General features: G+C 34.6%; 1 protein-coding gene across 1 annotated transcript in view; it reads left to right on the top strand.

Annotated features, from left to right (window-relative positions):
• Nucleotides 1-347: 347 nt before the first annotated feature.
• The window catches only part of LOC144451526 (kelch-like protein 17), a 28,691-nt gene continuing 12,650 nt past the window's right edge, over nucleotides 348-16,388 (top strand). The window contains exons 1-2 of the mRNA XM_078142399.1: nucleotides 348-391; nucleotides 6,229-6,473. Of these exons, the coding sequence (XP_077998525.1) occupies nucleotides 348-391; nucleotides 6,229-6,473 (289 nt within the window). The remainder of the gene's footprint in view (nucleotides 392-6,228; nucleotides 6,474-16,388) is intronic.

The following is a 16,388-nucleotide window of genomic DNA, read 5'->3' as shown; positions in this document are numbered from 1 at the left end:
TGCAGGAGAGGTGGTCATGTTGTTTTACAAACATGGCAACCACTCCTGGAACAACAAAATCAAAATCATATGATAGTATCCCAAGGAAATAGAGATAAAGAAGTCATATTCCTGCATCAGATTTTGATAAGACAATTTGTGAAATTTCTTGCTTCATTTCATCTCATTTCATCATGTCCCGTTTTCCTTTCCTTTCCACAGCTTGTCGCATAGATGTATGTACATGTATGTATACAGTATGCTACACTTGATAGTACTGCAGTGAAGGTCATGATTACAACACACCACCAACTCTATCCATGTTGAGGTCGGAAAGTGAGTCTTAAAACATAGGAATTCTTTGTGACATGGCTATGAAGACCCATTTCATTGAGAAAATGTTGTGCAGAAAGTAAGGAGATTGATCAGTATCACATGTTTTATTGTTCTTTGTGTGTCTTGTATGTGTACGCATTGCAGGCGTGGTACATTAGTTTGGCCAGACACAGTGTAGCTATTCATTGCATGCAATTGGCTGTAGACGTAGAACCATTGTCATACTTTCTACATGATGACAGAAACTCAATATGGCTGTAGATACCTTTCTTCACTTATGTTCACGCTAGGATATTGTGTATTGTGGCAAAACTATTACACGTAGCCCTGATGTTTGTTTGGACTGAGCGTTAGTTTAGTCCCCTCTTCTTCAGTACATCCATGCAACTGTCAAACTTAAAATCTAGTGAGTGTTGTAGATACACACAAAGACAGATTCATACAGCTAGGCCTTGAAATCTGCTTGAAGTTGATAAATATATGCAATAATTGAACCATTGTTAATCGCACATCATACTTAATGACAGGAACTCAACATAGCTGGAGAAAGACATTCATACTGTAATAGTCTAGTTCCTATGTGGTATTGTTACCATTTACACCTCCACTCACAGTCTAGTTCCTATATCATATGGTATCGTTACGATTTACACCTCCACTCACATAGTCTAGTTCCTATACGGTATCGTTACCATTTACACCTCCACTCACATAGTCTAGTTCCTATACAGTATCATTACCATTTACACCTCCACTCACATAGTCTAGTTCCTATATGGTATCGTTACGATTTACACCTCCACTCACATAATCTAGTTCCTATATGGTATCGTTACCATTTACACCTCCACTCACAGTCTAGTTCCTATACGGTGTCGTTACCATTTATACCTCCACTCCAAAAAATGAGTTGAATGTCCAAGGAGTTTTGCATCTAGGTAAGTTTTTTTTTCACGGAAACTGCAGATTTAAATAATGAATGGTTATTCATTTATTCGGATATCCTGCTGTTTCACCTGATGTGTGTGAATGACATCATTTGGTATAAATTATATTGCTTACAATGATAAAGAATTGGAGAAGAGTATGTTTGTTTAACCTATATGCACTTGCCAAGTAGTTACTTCCTGTTACATTTATTTGAACAAAAATTTGTTTGTTTGGTAACTTTTTGGCTCAAACTATCTTTAATTTAGTGCAAAATAACAGAAATTATCAAATTCAAATATTAGTTTTACAAATTTTTATTAGAAGTGAAAATATTTCAAAAATTATGAAATTCCGTATTTGGATATGGAAGGGTTAAAATACAAAATAGATACACTATAAATTTTGTAAAAGTTAAGAACTATTTTGGCTACAATGTAGACTTTCTAGACTTTCTCCATAGCTGCTGGCCAATGAATTATTCCAGTTATGTACCAATATTTGAATATTATGAATATTATTATTTTGGCAAGTTTCTACATTATTATTTTACTACGTCTGATCTTGGAAAACAATAGTCTATAAAGCTAAGTTTCAAGTTCTACCATGGGTGGGTGGGTGGGTGGGTGGGGGGTGGGGGTGGGGGTGGGGTGGTGGTGGGTGGTTGCAATAAAAGAATGAATAAATTAATAGAACAGAACTCAATGTTATGGCTGAGTTTCTGTCATAGCAGTTCTTTGTCTGTTAATGTTCTATTGTTGATTCTTACATTTCCTGTTCAATCTTTTCTTTATTGATTTTACCGTAGTTTTGAAGAGTAGTTTAATTTAGCTTTGATTTGAGACTTCACTGGTTTCCGGCTTTCCATAAGAATCTTTACCCAGAACGTGACATAGTTTGTTTTTATTTTAGTTACAACATTGGAATCTGAAACCCACTATAGAACATACCATTCCCTTTAGGACAGTATGGATTCCAGACTAATTTGTATGTTAGTGGCAATGTACTTTGTGGTCTACAATCACTGACATCAGATCATGGATGAATAGAACCTTTTACAAACAAGAAAAGTAAACAAATGATTTGGATTAATAATACTTGACACAGCATGTTGGAAATACAGAGAGACAAATATTACATTCCATCATTTGATAAGAATGAACAGTTGTAGGGACACTTAAAATAATAGTTAACGTTCACAAACAAATTTTGAAGTTCCTCTGTACATGCAAAGAGGTTTTAAAACTGTTCTTATCAGACCATGAAATGTAATACATATCTCTGCTGTTACTTCATGCTACATGTATGCCAAGTGTTGTTAATCCAATTCACTTATTTACTTTCCCTGTTTGTACATGGTCTGATGTCAGCGATTGTAATATGTCAGTATAAATTCTCTGACAGCATACATTCCAGACTTTGTAGTGTGTATGCTAGTTGCGGCATGGTCTGGGATCTAATATATTAGTACTTCTCTGACTGCATTGATTCCAGGTTAATTGCAGCATTCATGACATGATACCCATATCATACACTGTGACAGTACACTGATTTATCACACATGCAGACATTTTATGTACACTTTCTCAGTGTTTCTGCATTACATTTACTATCTGAGCAATATTAGCCCATTTCATATACACTGCCATTAAAATGATAAAATGCACATTTTGCCTCCTATCCAAAGTTTGCTCCATACAGACCAGCTTTCAGTTGGACACTGAATCTTTGAGTTTGACCTTGACCTTCATCTTCAAGGTCAATTGTTCAAAAACTGTTGGAGTTTTATGGCAAGAGACACCATTTAAATGTGGAAACCCACATTGTTAGAGGTACATTGTAATTAAGTTTACTATTGAGACAAACATTTGGCATTGACCTTCATCTTCAAGGTTAAATGGTAAATTGTTCAATAACTGGGGGTCCCTGGAGTTTTATGGCGAGAGACACCATTTAAATGTGGACACCCAAATTGTTAGAGGTACATTGTAAGTTTACTATTGAGACAAACTTTTCATCTTGACCTTCATCCTCAAGTTCAAATTTGCACAATATCTTTGACTTACAACAAACCAGTGAGTTGGGAACAATGTGTTCTATGAAGACTTGTTTTTAGTAATTGTGTCAACATTGAGTCAAGTCAAGTCATAACATTGCTACAGTTCCAAATCTAATCTCCAATCTTTTTCCCCTCTCCTCTCCAGAGATGAAAAACAAATTTAAGATTACATTCAAGGCTAACATACTCTGGATACCAACATGATTTCTAAATGAACCATGTCTGGTCAAAGTCCCTCAGTCAGTGAAACCCAACTGTTATAGTGACTTAAACAGTGTATAAGTAGCATCCTGAGCAGACAAATATACCATATTTGGACATTACATAACTGCCCCAATAAACACTAACTTTATGAGGGACTGTGTTATTGATTAGAATTTTGTGATTGATTAACAAAAACATGATCATGTTAATGACTGTGGATGAATTTTAAATTGCATCTCATGCATCTCAGGACTAGAGTAATGTCTTTGACTATACTGTGAGTGGAGGTGTTAATGGTAACAATACTGTATAAGAACTAGACTATTTGAGTGAAGGTGTAAATGGCAATGATACCATATAGGAACTAGACTAGTAATAAAATTGCTCCATTTGATAATCTATTAATCTCCAATCTTTTTCACCTCTCTCCAGAGATGAAAAACCAATTGAAGATTACATTCATGCTAACATGACTTAGTATAACAAACAGCTCTATGTTATCATTTGTTTATGATCCCCTCAACTACTCACAATCATCAGTTATTCTCACTTTAAGTGCCTGACTCCTCTGAGAGGCATCATGTACTGGCTAACACAAACTAAGAGCACACACTGTCTTTCTGATAAATTTATTCAGATATAAATGTGAAATCTTCATTTTATTGATATGTTATTAAATATAATTAAAAGTGTCTACAATTATAAGTTAATTAAATGATTATGAAATTTAATTTGAAATTACTAAAAATAGAGTCTGATTAATAATCAAATGAGAGACATTGCTATGAAAAGACAAATCCCAACATAACTTAGGCATACATCGTTTTACCCTGAAAAAAAACTTCACATAAACATTGGTAATACAGTTTCAAAATAGAGTGATGTGTCCATGGTTTACATTTGAATAATTCCATGGATATACATTGTACATGTACCTATATCAATCCATGCAAGGTCTGTAAGGTATGTAAATCCATTGTAATAATCTATGTAAATTTTACCATGTTTCTTATTGTTTCATAAATCCAGGTGTTTCCTAACTTTATATATTGAAACACTGTAAGGCCATTTGTAATGGCAGGACTGGTATACTATATTACAATGTCCTTGGTCCCAATGAATACAAATAGATACATTATGGACATCACACTACAAATCACCATAAATCTATATTAATAGTCATTGTATTGATGTTATCAGTCCAAATATATTAGGTCCAAGGACATGTATTTGACAGCTTCTTAATAACCAGTCTCAGTAGCCTACTCTATAAATGTAGTCTTCATCATCAATTAGTGTACTAATAATACTAGTATCGAACAGGACAGCATGGATTCCAGGTTACGAATACCCATGTTATAATATACTGTAGAACAGGACAGCATGGATTCCAGGTTAGAAAAAACAACATGCTATATACTATAGAATAGGACAGCATGGATTCCAGGTTACAAAAAACCCCAGAACAGGACAGCATGGATTCCAGGTTACAAAAACCCATGTTATAATATACTGTAGAACAGGACAGCATGGATTCCAGGTTAGAAAAAACAACATGCTATATACTATAGAATAGGACAGCATGGATTCCAGGTTACAAAAAACCCATGCTATAATATACTGTAGAATAGGACAGCATGGATTCCAGGTAACGGTTACAAAAAACATGCTATACTGTAGAACAGGACAGCATGGATTCTAGGTTACAAAAAAAAACCATGCTGTAATATACTATAGAACAGGACAGCATGTATTCCAGGTTACAAAAAAGCATGCTAATTAAAATATTCTGTAGAACAGGACAGCCATGCTATATTATGTAGGACAGTATGGATTCCAGCATACCAGAAAACCTAATATATACTATAGAACAGGACAGCATTGTTTCCTTAGCTACAAATCACCAAACTATTTTGGTATGAAAGGTTTGGCAACTACAACGAGAAAAGATATCTAGCAAAACTTGAAGTTTAGATTGTAGATTCATACTGAATCATTACCTTAGGAAACCCTGCCAGTAAAATGCCTTGGGAATATAGGTAAATTTTACCTACATGTACTTGCTGATTATAGAACAGGATAGTATTATATTCAATAGATTTGTTACAATTTCTTAATGTGTTTAATACTTCATTGTAGAAAAGATATAAAACAAATGCTGTGAACATATTTACTAGTTTTCAAACAAGCTTAGTGCATACAAAAATACAGGCTTAGTTTCCCTTATTCCTCACTTCTCCCTCTCACCTTGTGTTTATTGTTTACTCAAAATTATGTGTTATATTTAACTTTACCTGGTGTGTTAACTTGTAGACTTTCTCACAGTCCTCACTGGTTTTGTTAAAATTGTCATTTTTCAGCTTTAGTTTGACTGAGCAGCTATTATAATCTAATTCCCAAGTATGATGCCGTTAACCTTTAGCACTGCTAGCCTGTTGCAAGCTCAGTTGCAGCAAGCTTGCAGTTGGAAGCTTGCTAGAAGCTTGAAGACTGCAAATATGTAGGAGGTAGTTTGCAAGCAGCATGTCCATCATACATACCTCACTGGCTTAGCCAGGTTGCCTAGTATGCAAAGTGGTTAAAGTCTTGTGCAAATGATGAGAGTGCACAAGGGGATTGGATGACAGATAGTTGCGCAGTCAATGTAAAGGTGAAAAGCTGAAGCCATGGTTGTGAGAGAGTCTACTTCACTTGTTGATTAATTTCATATATTCTTCCATCAGACTCTCAGAGATGGATTCTGTCAAGTCTCTTCGAAACAGTCCAACATCAACTTTAGCCAAACAAACTTTGGAATGTGTTACACATGTATCTACCTCTCATTGTCAAGATGCGTTTGTCGCCATGTATCGCATGAGACAGCGTGGAGTTCTCTGCGACATCACCTTGAAAGTTGGCCTTGGACGGATTCCGGCACACAAACTTGTGTTGGCATCATGCAGTCCTTACTTCCAAGCAATGTTTACAAGTAAGTAACATCGTATAATATTATGTATTTATCAATAGTAAAGTTTTTTCCTCAACACAAACATGAAAATTGTTACCTGAAATTTTAACTGCATACTTCAGTCTTCAGTTTACCAACACAGATGAATTAAAATTTGAAGTAAGTTACATTCTATCTAGTGGTGTTATATTTTATGTATGACAGAACCCTGTTGTCATGGTGGTATGTCTTCAATGAAGACTTGTTTAATACTCAGTCTATAATTAGCCCCAATGGGCACTGCCCGGATTGCGGAGGGGGCTATTACATTGGGTGCCATCTGTGTATCCATTTGCCTGTCCGTCCATCCATCCGTCCATCCATGCATTTACCCTCATATCTCTGGCATGCATCAACCAATTTCAACCAAACCTGGCACAAAGGTGACATGCTAGGTTAGACATATGATATGCATGTCACGTTGCTTTGCACCTAAATCAAATATGATTGGAGGCATGTTTAAGTAATGAAACTCGTGTAAGTGAAAGGATTTATGTCATAATGTCTGCTTTCTGTATTGTCTGATTATAAATCCTAATACTAGACATGCAGGTATATCCCATGAGAAATATCATGTATTGAAACGATTAATCTCATTCTCTCTCTCTGTGTGTGAATGATTAATACTTTCAGTACGTGTCACCTGTCATTATAGATTATTAGAATTGTATGTATACTCATAGCAAATCTGATTTTTTTATCATCAAATAAAAAGTATGTCGTCATTATATCCAGCTCCATCTAACCAAAAGCCTACTTACCAGAACTGACATAAAAGAAAAAAATTGAAGTGGAAAAAAGAGAAAGTGGAAAGGCATGCTGCTGACATAAAAAACAATTTTATAATCCCTAAAATGTGTTTTTTGTTTGTTTTTTTGTTAAGGGTAGCAATGTAAATAGGTAAATCTAGCACAGTTCACCAGTCATTTTATCAGGGTTTCCCTGTCATTTTATCAGGGTTTCCTATCAGGGTTTTAATATGTAATATATATAATGTAATATGTCTATGTACATGTAATATATATATTTATGATAGTAAATGGTTTACTTATTCAAATATGAAAATAATTACAAGCTGTGGTAAGATAGGGAAATAGTTGAAAAAAAACCTTATAAATGGGTAATAGATTAGGAACTTGGTTACAAGTAGTGCAGCCTGACATATGTTATTTCAATATTCATGGAAATAACAGCAAAAAGGTTTCATATAAAGTGTATATGTATGTACACACTGTCTGATGATGATGAAAAATGCAGTAAAAATTTAAAGCAATATTTACACAGCATTCAAATAATACACTGATTGGTTCTCTTGTCTTCGCTAAAAATTGCTATGAAAATGTTTGAAAGTTTGTCGAAAATGAGAGGGTATGGACAGGAATATCATTCCAAACTTTAATGCTTGACAAAGAAATTTCTGTTAGTATCGTTTATCATGGTAGTAATTCATAGCAAGGCTTGAGAAATTTGGCCCACTGCCTGGTATATGGTACAGCTCAACATCTTAGCCTACTGACAATCTGGTTACGTGAGGATTTTATTCTTGCTTTTCCCCTTCCATGCCTGGTGTTTCGTTTTGAAGCTACAACCATAACATAGATGCAAATTCTTCTGTATTCTTCCCGTCATCAATCGCACCACCACATGATTAGAACCAACTCCGAGGGTTGAGCTGTATTATGTAAAGATGATTACCATTACTCAATGTTGCCATGGCAATTCAAATTAGGTTTGAATATATGAACATTGTAGCAAAATGCCAGGTGTGGTAGGGTAAGAGTGAGAACAAAATGTCAACACAACTGAATTCAGAGCCAAGATCTTGATAGAGATAGCGTTTTTGTATCATAGTCGTGACTGGTAGCATTGAAATAATTGCACAAAGAAAGTAATCATTCTCCATACATCACAGAATATAAATGTCGAATCACCATGGTAACATCAATCATAATAAAAATAATGGCTATTTTTTTTTAGAATGTATATGTCAAATTTATAAAAGAAGCCATGTATATACAATACAGACATCAATGATACAGAGTCCAACCATTCAAATGTCAACAATCCGTACTTCCTGAAAACGTTGATTAGTATGGAATCCGTGCTGCTAACTGCAGGGCATTTCCTTATACACATTTAACAGGACAGCGTGTATTCCTGGCTAAGGCCACTCCTAGTTATGTCTATGTTTCTCATCATAATATCTTTAAAATGGATGGTCAGTCAGTTCAAAAAATATTTCTAGTTCCTGATGACCATATTCTGATTTTACACTACGTTATCTTCATACATTACATCTAGTCAATCTTGTTACTCAAGGCATTAAATGTGGTTCAAGAATTCTGTGCCAGAGTAACAAAATTGACTAGATGTAATATGAAGATAACGTAGTGTAAAATCGGAATCAAAAAATAGAAAAGAAAAAAGTATATGTGTACATGTTGGTGATGCTTTCAGTACAGGATGTCATAGACAGACAACAATAAAAGTTGAAGGGAAAGTACAAATATGAAACATTTATTTTAATAAAGGTCTCAGATTTCAGCAATAAATTATCATTTTCATCCAGATATGAGTTACACTACATTACCATCAGTGATTTTGTGATTATTTTGATTCTGATTCAGCAGAGTGCATCAATTTTTTAAAACTATTTATTTGAATCACATGAAATAAAGGGTTAGTGTGGTGAAACATAAAACTAAAATGGCTGCCCTAAAGTAGTTATAGCATAGACAATTTGATTTCAAGTTACAAATCCTTGCACTTTTAAGTAGAGCAACCTTTAAACTTAAAGTACATTCACTTTATGTGTTATCAAGCTAAGCATAGTAGGATATATTCATTATTGTTCTGAGCACGCTTAGGATTTTCATTACTTTCTTAACCTCAGGGCCTACCGTAATGTCATGTCATGTATATGTAGGTGTACAATCATGTATGGCGAGTACTTTGTCAGCCCAAGAAGTTGCAATAGGAGTTATTTTTTATGGTAATTTTTCGTGCAACTGATCTGAGGTCTTACTATAGTAGTCTGTCTTCAGATGCAGATTATATTTTGTCATGGTTTGTGGAAAAGCTGGAATATTTAATGTTCCCAATGGGCACTGCCTGGAGGGTTGTGTCCATCATCTGTGCATGCGTGTGTGCATGTGTGTGTTAACCCTTGTATCTCTGACATGCACCTACTGATTTCAACCAAACCTGGCACAAAGGTAACAACATACTATCATTAAGAGAGACACATCACTTTAATAGTTTTACTTATTACTAATTGTGCAACATAGCCTATAATCTGAATACCTGTTCACATCATGTGCCACCTGAGTAGAATGAAACTCAGTGATGTAATTTAACGTCTGTATCCACTCGGATGTAACCACTCGTGTCCTTTCACCAAATTAATTAACATTTAACATAATCATGGTAAATCAAGAACTTGAAATACATACAGTCGTTATCATGAATCAGACACTAAAATCTACATGTATGTAGTTGTGAACATATTATGAGTGAATACGACAGGAACTATTTCCATAAAATAATTTTTTTTCAGCAACTGAATTGAGGTATAATGTTGCATACCGGGGTAGTGTCAGCAGAACAACATTAGTCTATATATAGAAAGTATAACGTGTTCAATATTTGAACGCATGCCATGAATTATTTTGTACCAGTACTTTGTAGGAATAACATGAATATCATAACTATTACTGTTACCATTTAAGGTGAAGCAACATAGTATATGATATATAGTATATTAATAGTAAGTGACAGAAACTCTTGACATGCGAGTGCAAGTGTGGCGTACTTGGGGTATTTGGATGAGCACTTGCAGAGTTCTCTGTGGCTGTGTTTCCATGAGTGTGATCAGTGAAAATGCAGCAGAAAACACTGCAAGCACAAGTGCAAATACCCCTGAGTACCGACACTGGAACTAACACAGTATAGGGTTCTGTTATTATGTTTATCCAAAACAGGAAATTTCCATAAAAATGATACTGTGTGATCATATATGCTGTCATGTACAACGAACATCTGTACCCTCATTTGCATATCATTTGCATGCAGGTATGCAGTAATTTTTTCGGTATTGCACTGCAGTGAATTTAGTACCACTAGTTATGCATGCACACCCTGTGCAAGTAATCATTGACCAGTACATTATGTAATATAATAATCATGATAAATAAGTATTTTATTTGGATCTGGATACATAATTGGTACTGCCTCCTTAGGAGTACGTATCACACCAATAAGCCATGATATTGTCATGAGATTGAATTATATAATTACAACTCTGATGAAACATATCCCAGTTTTGTAGATTATGCAACATGCAAACTAATATCATCAAAGAGGAACAGGTTTGTTACTATGCAGTGGTCCAATCAATGATTGTCAAACAGTAATGAATTTACTACTATGTACATGTAGTGTGGAAATCATGATCACTGAAACAGCAATGCATTTGTTGTTATGGCTGCAGTCTAGCTAGAAACCAAGATTGCCAAACAGTAGTCTACTTCCTGAAGACTGTATTCCGATTTTACAGTACGTTATCTTCACACATTACATCTAGTCAATGTCGTTATTCTAGCACAGAATTCTGTGCTCCCCCTACAGTGTTCATATAAACATAATGACGTTGTCGCTTCCCCACGTGATTTTGTACTGGAGGTGGAGTTCAGTTTTTACAGTTATGGTTCACAGCTGTACCGATGAATATTAATGAGTGATGACGATAGCATGTCAATTTATGATAGATTACTACTGATATGCACCATTTGCACTTCACTCAGTATGGGGTTTAACCACGTTTAACGACTAGAGTAATGATTTTGACAAGTAACAAGGCGCAATGTGCGAAGATAATGTAAGTGTAAAATCGTGCGGGAATACGGTCATCAGGAACTAGACTACCAAACAGTAATTACACATTAAAAAAATTTGCTGCTATGTAGTAGTCTGGAAACCATGGTTACCAAGCAACAATAGGTAGTAGTTTGGAAACCATGCACACCCTTACTCCCACTCTCCACGGTTTATATTAAACTTGCATAAGATTGCAATATCCTGAAGGAGTATTCGTTGTTGCTGATATTTGTTGAGTCAGTCACCTTTTGCTTTGTTGACTTAAATATACTGTCCTTGGAGTGTTTCTGTTTTAATATACTGATTGTTTATGTAATGCCACTGGGTCCAGGGTGTAATTTGCATGTCTGATTTTTATCCAGTAATGACTTGTAGACAAAGAAAGGTGATTTATACAATATTGTATGGTCGTTCACCTTTCAGATTAACAAAGCAATTCATGGCGTATCAAGTGAAAATGCAAACAAATCTTCTCCACTGGGAAGTGATGACATTTAGTTTGCATTATTTTTGGCAATGATGTGATATAGAGTCACAAAGCAATTCTTGTTGTATGAAGAGGAATTGCAAAAGAATCTTTACCACCTGAAAACATGTTGTACATTATTTTTGTCAATGATGGATGAGTCAGAAATCAATTCATGTTGGATCAAGTGAAAATGTAAAATCGTTTTTTTCAACCATGAAATGAAAACTGTTTTTTTTTTGTTTTTTTTTGCAACGATGGATAGATTCACAAAACAATTCATGGCACATCAAGAGGAAATGCAACACATCTTTCCATCAGGAAATAAAAACATTTTTTTTTTAGCAATAGTGGTCATTCACCTTTCAGTTTAACAGAGCATGTAGCATTTCAAGAGGAAATACACAAGAATCTTTTCCATCGGGAAATGAAGTTTTTTTTTTTCATTTTTAGTCAATGTCGGTCATAGATTCACAAACAATCGATGTTTATCAAGTGAAAATGAAGAAAAATTTCTCCACACGGAAAACGTTATTTTGCAATGATGGAAAACATTATTTTGCAATGATGGATAGGGTCACAAAAAAATTCAAGGCACATCAAAAGGAAGTGCAAAAGTATCTTTTCCACCGGGAAATGAAACATTTTTTCCCCGCAATAATGGTCATTCACCTTGCACAGTACCAAAGCAGTTCATGGCATTTCAAAGTGCAATGCAAAAAAAAAAAAAATGTCCCTTTTGAAGAGAAACATCTTTTTGTAGTTTTTTTTTTCAATGATGGGTTTTCTTCTGCTGAGAGGAAATACAAAAAAAAATCCACTTTACCAAGAAATGAAAGTATGTTTTTTGCAATGGTATAGTGTATGAGGAAATGCAAGAGTCCATTCCTCAGGGAAATGAATTTTTTTTTTGGTTGAAATTTTTATAATGATAGTCTTTCTGTGCAAAAACAATATGTTGTTATACAAACACATAAGTCAAGTGATGTATTCCACAGATAGAGGAACCAACTAGATTGTTGTGTAATACGTTGTCAACATATAATGCCAATGGCTGATTGACGATAAGATTTAGCATCTGTGTCAGTTTGTCTATAAAGCTTTAGTAACCATGGCAACAGAGGCAGGAAATCACGTAATTTGTGCATAGATTTCCATAACAGGTAGGATATTGTGTTGTTAGTGGGGAACCCTGGTAAGTACCTGGGGATCTTGTATGTTGGTTTTACCTGCTCATTGCCCTTTATAAAAACACAGGTAGTGAACCCTGGTAATATAAATGACTGGTAAACTCACTGGTTCATTTACCTGCTTATCGCCGTTAACAAAAACACAGGTAGTGAAGCCTAATAAAATGACTGGGAAACTCACTGGTTGATTTTAACTTGCCTACCACCTTAACAAAAACACTGGTAGTGAACCCTAGTAAAATGACTGGGAAACTCACTGCTTGATTTTAACTTGCCTACCACCTTAACAAAAACACTGGTAGTGAACCTTGACAAAATGACTGGTGAACTCACTGGTTGATTTACAGGCCTACTACCTTAACAAAAACACTACTGCAGTGTACATGTAAATATGTATACTGCCCGGTACATCATGCTATACTAATGAAATTGATGCTGAAATGACTGAAATGTCATAGTTCATTAGTGTTCTATAAATAGTATAATTATATTTAATTCATCTGCTGATGAATGGTGAATGAAAATTAGAAATTGTACACCCAGTCTGATGAACACACTCATTAATGCAATGACAACAATAGGCTAAATTATGTCTTTGAAAATTAATCTCATTTCATGAAATAATTTACTATAATACATACAGTATACAGACTGTCATAGTATATTTGATTATATTAATGCAGAGTACATTGAACTCTACTCATGCTTACAGATAGTAAGGAACTCGATTCTGATGTGTTCCTCCATTCATGTACATAGACCTGCTTACAGATGGTATGACTAAGGGACTCTATTCCGACATCCATTCACATAGTCCTGCTTACAGATGGTATGACTAAGGGACTCTATTCCGACATGCCCCTTCATTCACATAGACCTGCTTACAGATGGTATGACTAAGGGACTCTATTCCGACATCCATTCACATAGTCCTGCTTACAGATGGTATGACTAAGGGACTCTATTCCGACATGCCCCTTCATTCACATAGTCCTGCTTACAGATGGTATGACTAAGGGACTCTATTCCGACATCCATTCACATAGTCCTGCTTACAGATGGTATGACTAAGGGACTCTATTCCGACATGCCCCTTCATTCACATAATCCTACTTACAGATGGTATGACTAAGGGACTCTATTCCGACATGTCCCTTCATTCACATAGTCCTGCTTGTAAAACAGCATGATTAATAGGGAAGGACTCAATTCAGATTGTGAGCACCTATGTGACTGTATATTAAACAGCCAACAAAGTACATATCACATAATACCATGAGTTCCACCATAAATGATAGGAACGACTCAACTTCTTGGACAGGCTGAGATTTCCTTCAAATTTTGCTGTGATATGCAGGGAAAGAATGTTTACTGTTGGTTGTACTCCATCACCTTTTAAAACATATTTTTGGAAACCATAAATTGGCATATTGGCATGTTCATTATTCTATGCATGAGGCAAGTTGAAGAAAAAAATATGGAATATATACTCTGGTCATTCTACATCACGATATGCTCATCTATGTCATGACAACGTGTGTCTATGTCACTGGTTCTGCTGTGTTCAAAATATGACTCAAAACTTTCAATATTGCCATTACTTTCCCCGATTTTTCTTTGATATTACTGGTGATAGTATAATATTAATTCATACGGTCAGAAAACACTTGTGATCTAAGGGTTGTCACTACAAGTCGATAGATGAGTAGTGACAAAGGCCCCTTAGGTCACTCATATTTTCCTTGGCTGAACGACTAATGTCTAATTGTCAGCTGTGAAGCATGGAAATTGGTACTACAATGAGGATTAAGGTCACCTGAGCAAACTTCAAAAACAAATTCATCTCAGCACTTCCATATTCTTGGGATAATTCATGAGTCGATAATTGACGTGTGTCACCACCTTGCTGACTTCCACATTGTTCTATGTTACATCTGCAAACTTCAGAACTGAATTCATTTCAACACTTGCATATTCACAGGATAATGAATGAGCTGTTCATTGACAAGTGTTGTAAGTTGCTAACATTGTAACATCATCTGCAAACTGTAGAACTGAATTCATTTCAACACTTTGTATTCACAGGATGATAAACGAGTTATTCATTGATGTAAGCTTGCTGACTTTCTCACATTGATCTATGTTATATATGCTTAGCTTCAAAACTGATTTCATCTTAACACTTGTGTATTCAGAGGATATTATGAGTTGATAATGTACTGTACATGTGTTGCAAGCTTAGTAACTTTCTTACTTTCTATGATATGTCTCTACGTACACTTCAACACTGAAAGATATGTCTGAGATTTCACTTTCTGTTGTGGCCTTAATTTCAAACAAGTTTCATAACAAAATGAGCTAGCTTTTTGGAGGAAAAATATTTTTTCGATACCATGTACTTATCCAGCTCTATTGACTAGTGAGTATGAAAATTAAGACTGGTTTAACTGGTTTGAACTCTGCTAGCCTGTGTACATTCCCTTGTATGTATAAATTTAAATAAAATTAGCAAATAAAATGTAAATTTATGTAAATAAATACACTTCATGTTTTGTGTACATGTTAATTAATTTGTTTGTTCATTGCAGTTACATGTAGTACTACACATTTATATTTACTTAATGGCCTCGTTTGAATTAGCAAGCTGTTCATTTACATAATAACTTCATTTGAATAATCAAACAGTTCATTTACATAATAACTTCATTTGAGTAATCAAACAGTTCATTTACATAATAACTTCATTTGAGTAATCAAACAGTTCATTTACATAATAACTTCATTTGAATAATTAAACAGATCATTTACATAATAACTTCATTTGAATTATCAAACTGTTCATTTACATAATAACTTCATTTGAATTATCGAACAGTTCATTTACATAATAACTTCATTTGAATTATCAAACAGTTCATTTACATAATAACTTCATTTGAATTATCAAACAGTTCACTTACATAATAACTTCATTTGAATTATCGAACAGTTCATTTACATAATAACTTCATTTGAATTATCAAGCTGTTCATTTACATAATAACTTCATTTGAATTATCAAGCTGTTCATATACATAATAACTTCATTTGAATAATCAAACTGTCTGACTTAGTGCAATCACTTTACCATTGCAACCAATCATCTTATGGAGATATTTTCAAATTCAATAATTGTATTATCCAATTGATACATATACCATAAAAGGGTTGTAGTAGAATGATTGGCAGCGTAGTTTAAGATCCAGCTACTTTGACAGGCTAGAACCCTGGTGGAATCAGTAGAAAGTCACTAAACTAAAGTAGCTCTTAGTACTCTTAAAGGCAACACTGTTAGGGATTCCCTATCATATCCAGGAACTTGTACAA

This window comes from Glandiceps talaboti, chromosome 21 (genome assembly GCF_964340395.1).
Source record: "Glandiceps talaboti chromosome 21, keGlaTala1.1, whole genome shotgun sequence".
Taxonomy (NCBI): Eukaryota; Metazoa; Hemichordata; class Enteropneusta; family Spengelidae; genus Glandiceps; species Glandiceps talaboti.
This window is presented reverse-complemented; position numbering and strand designations above follow the sequence as displayed.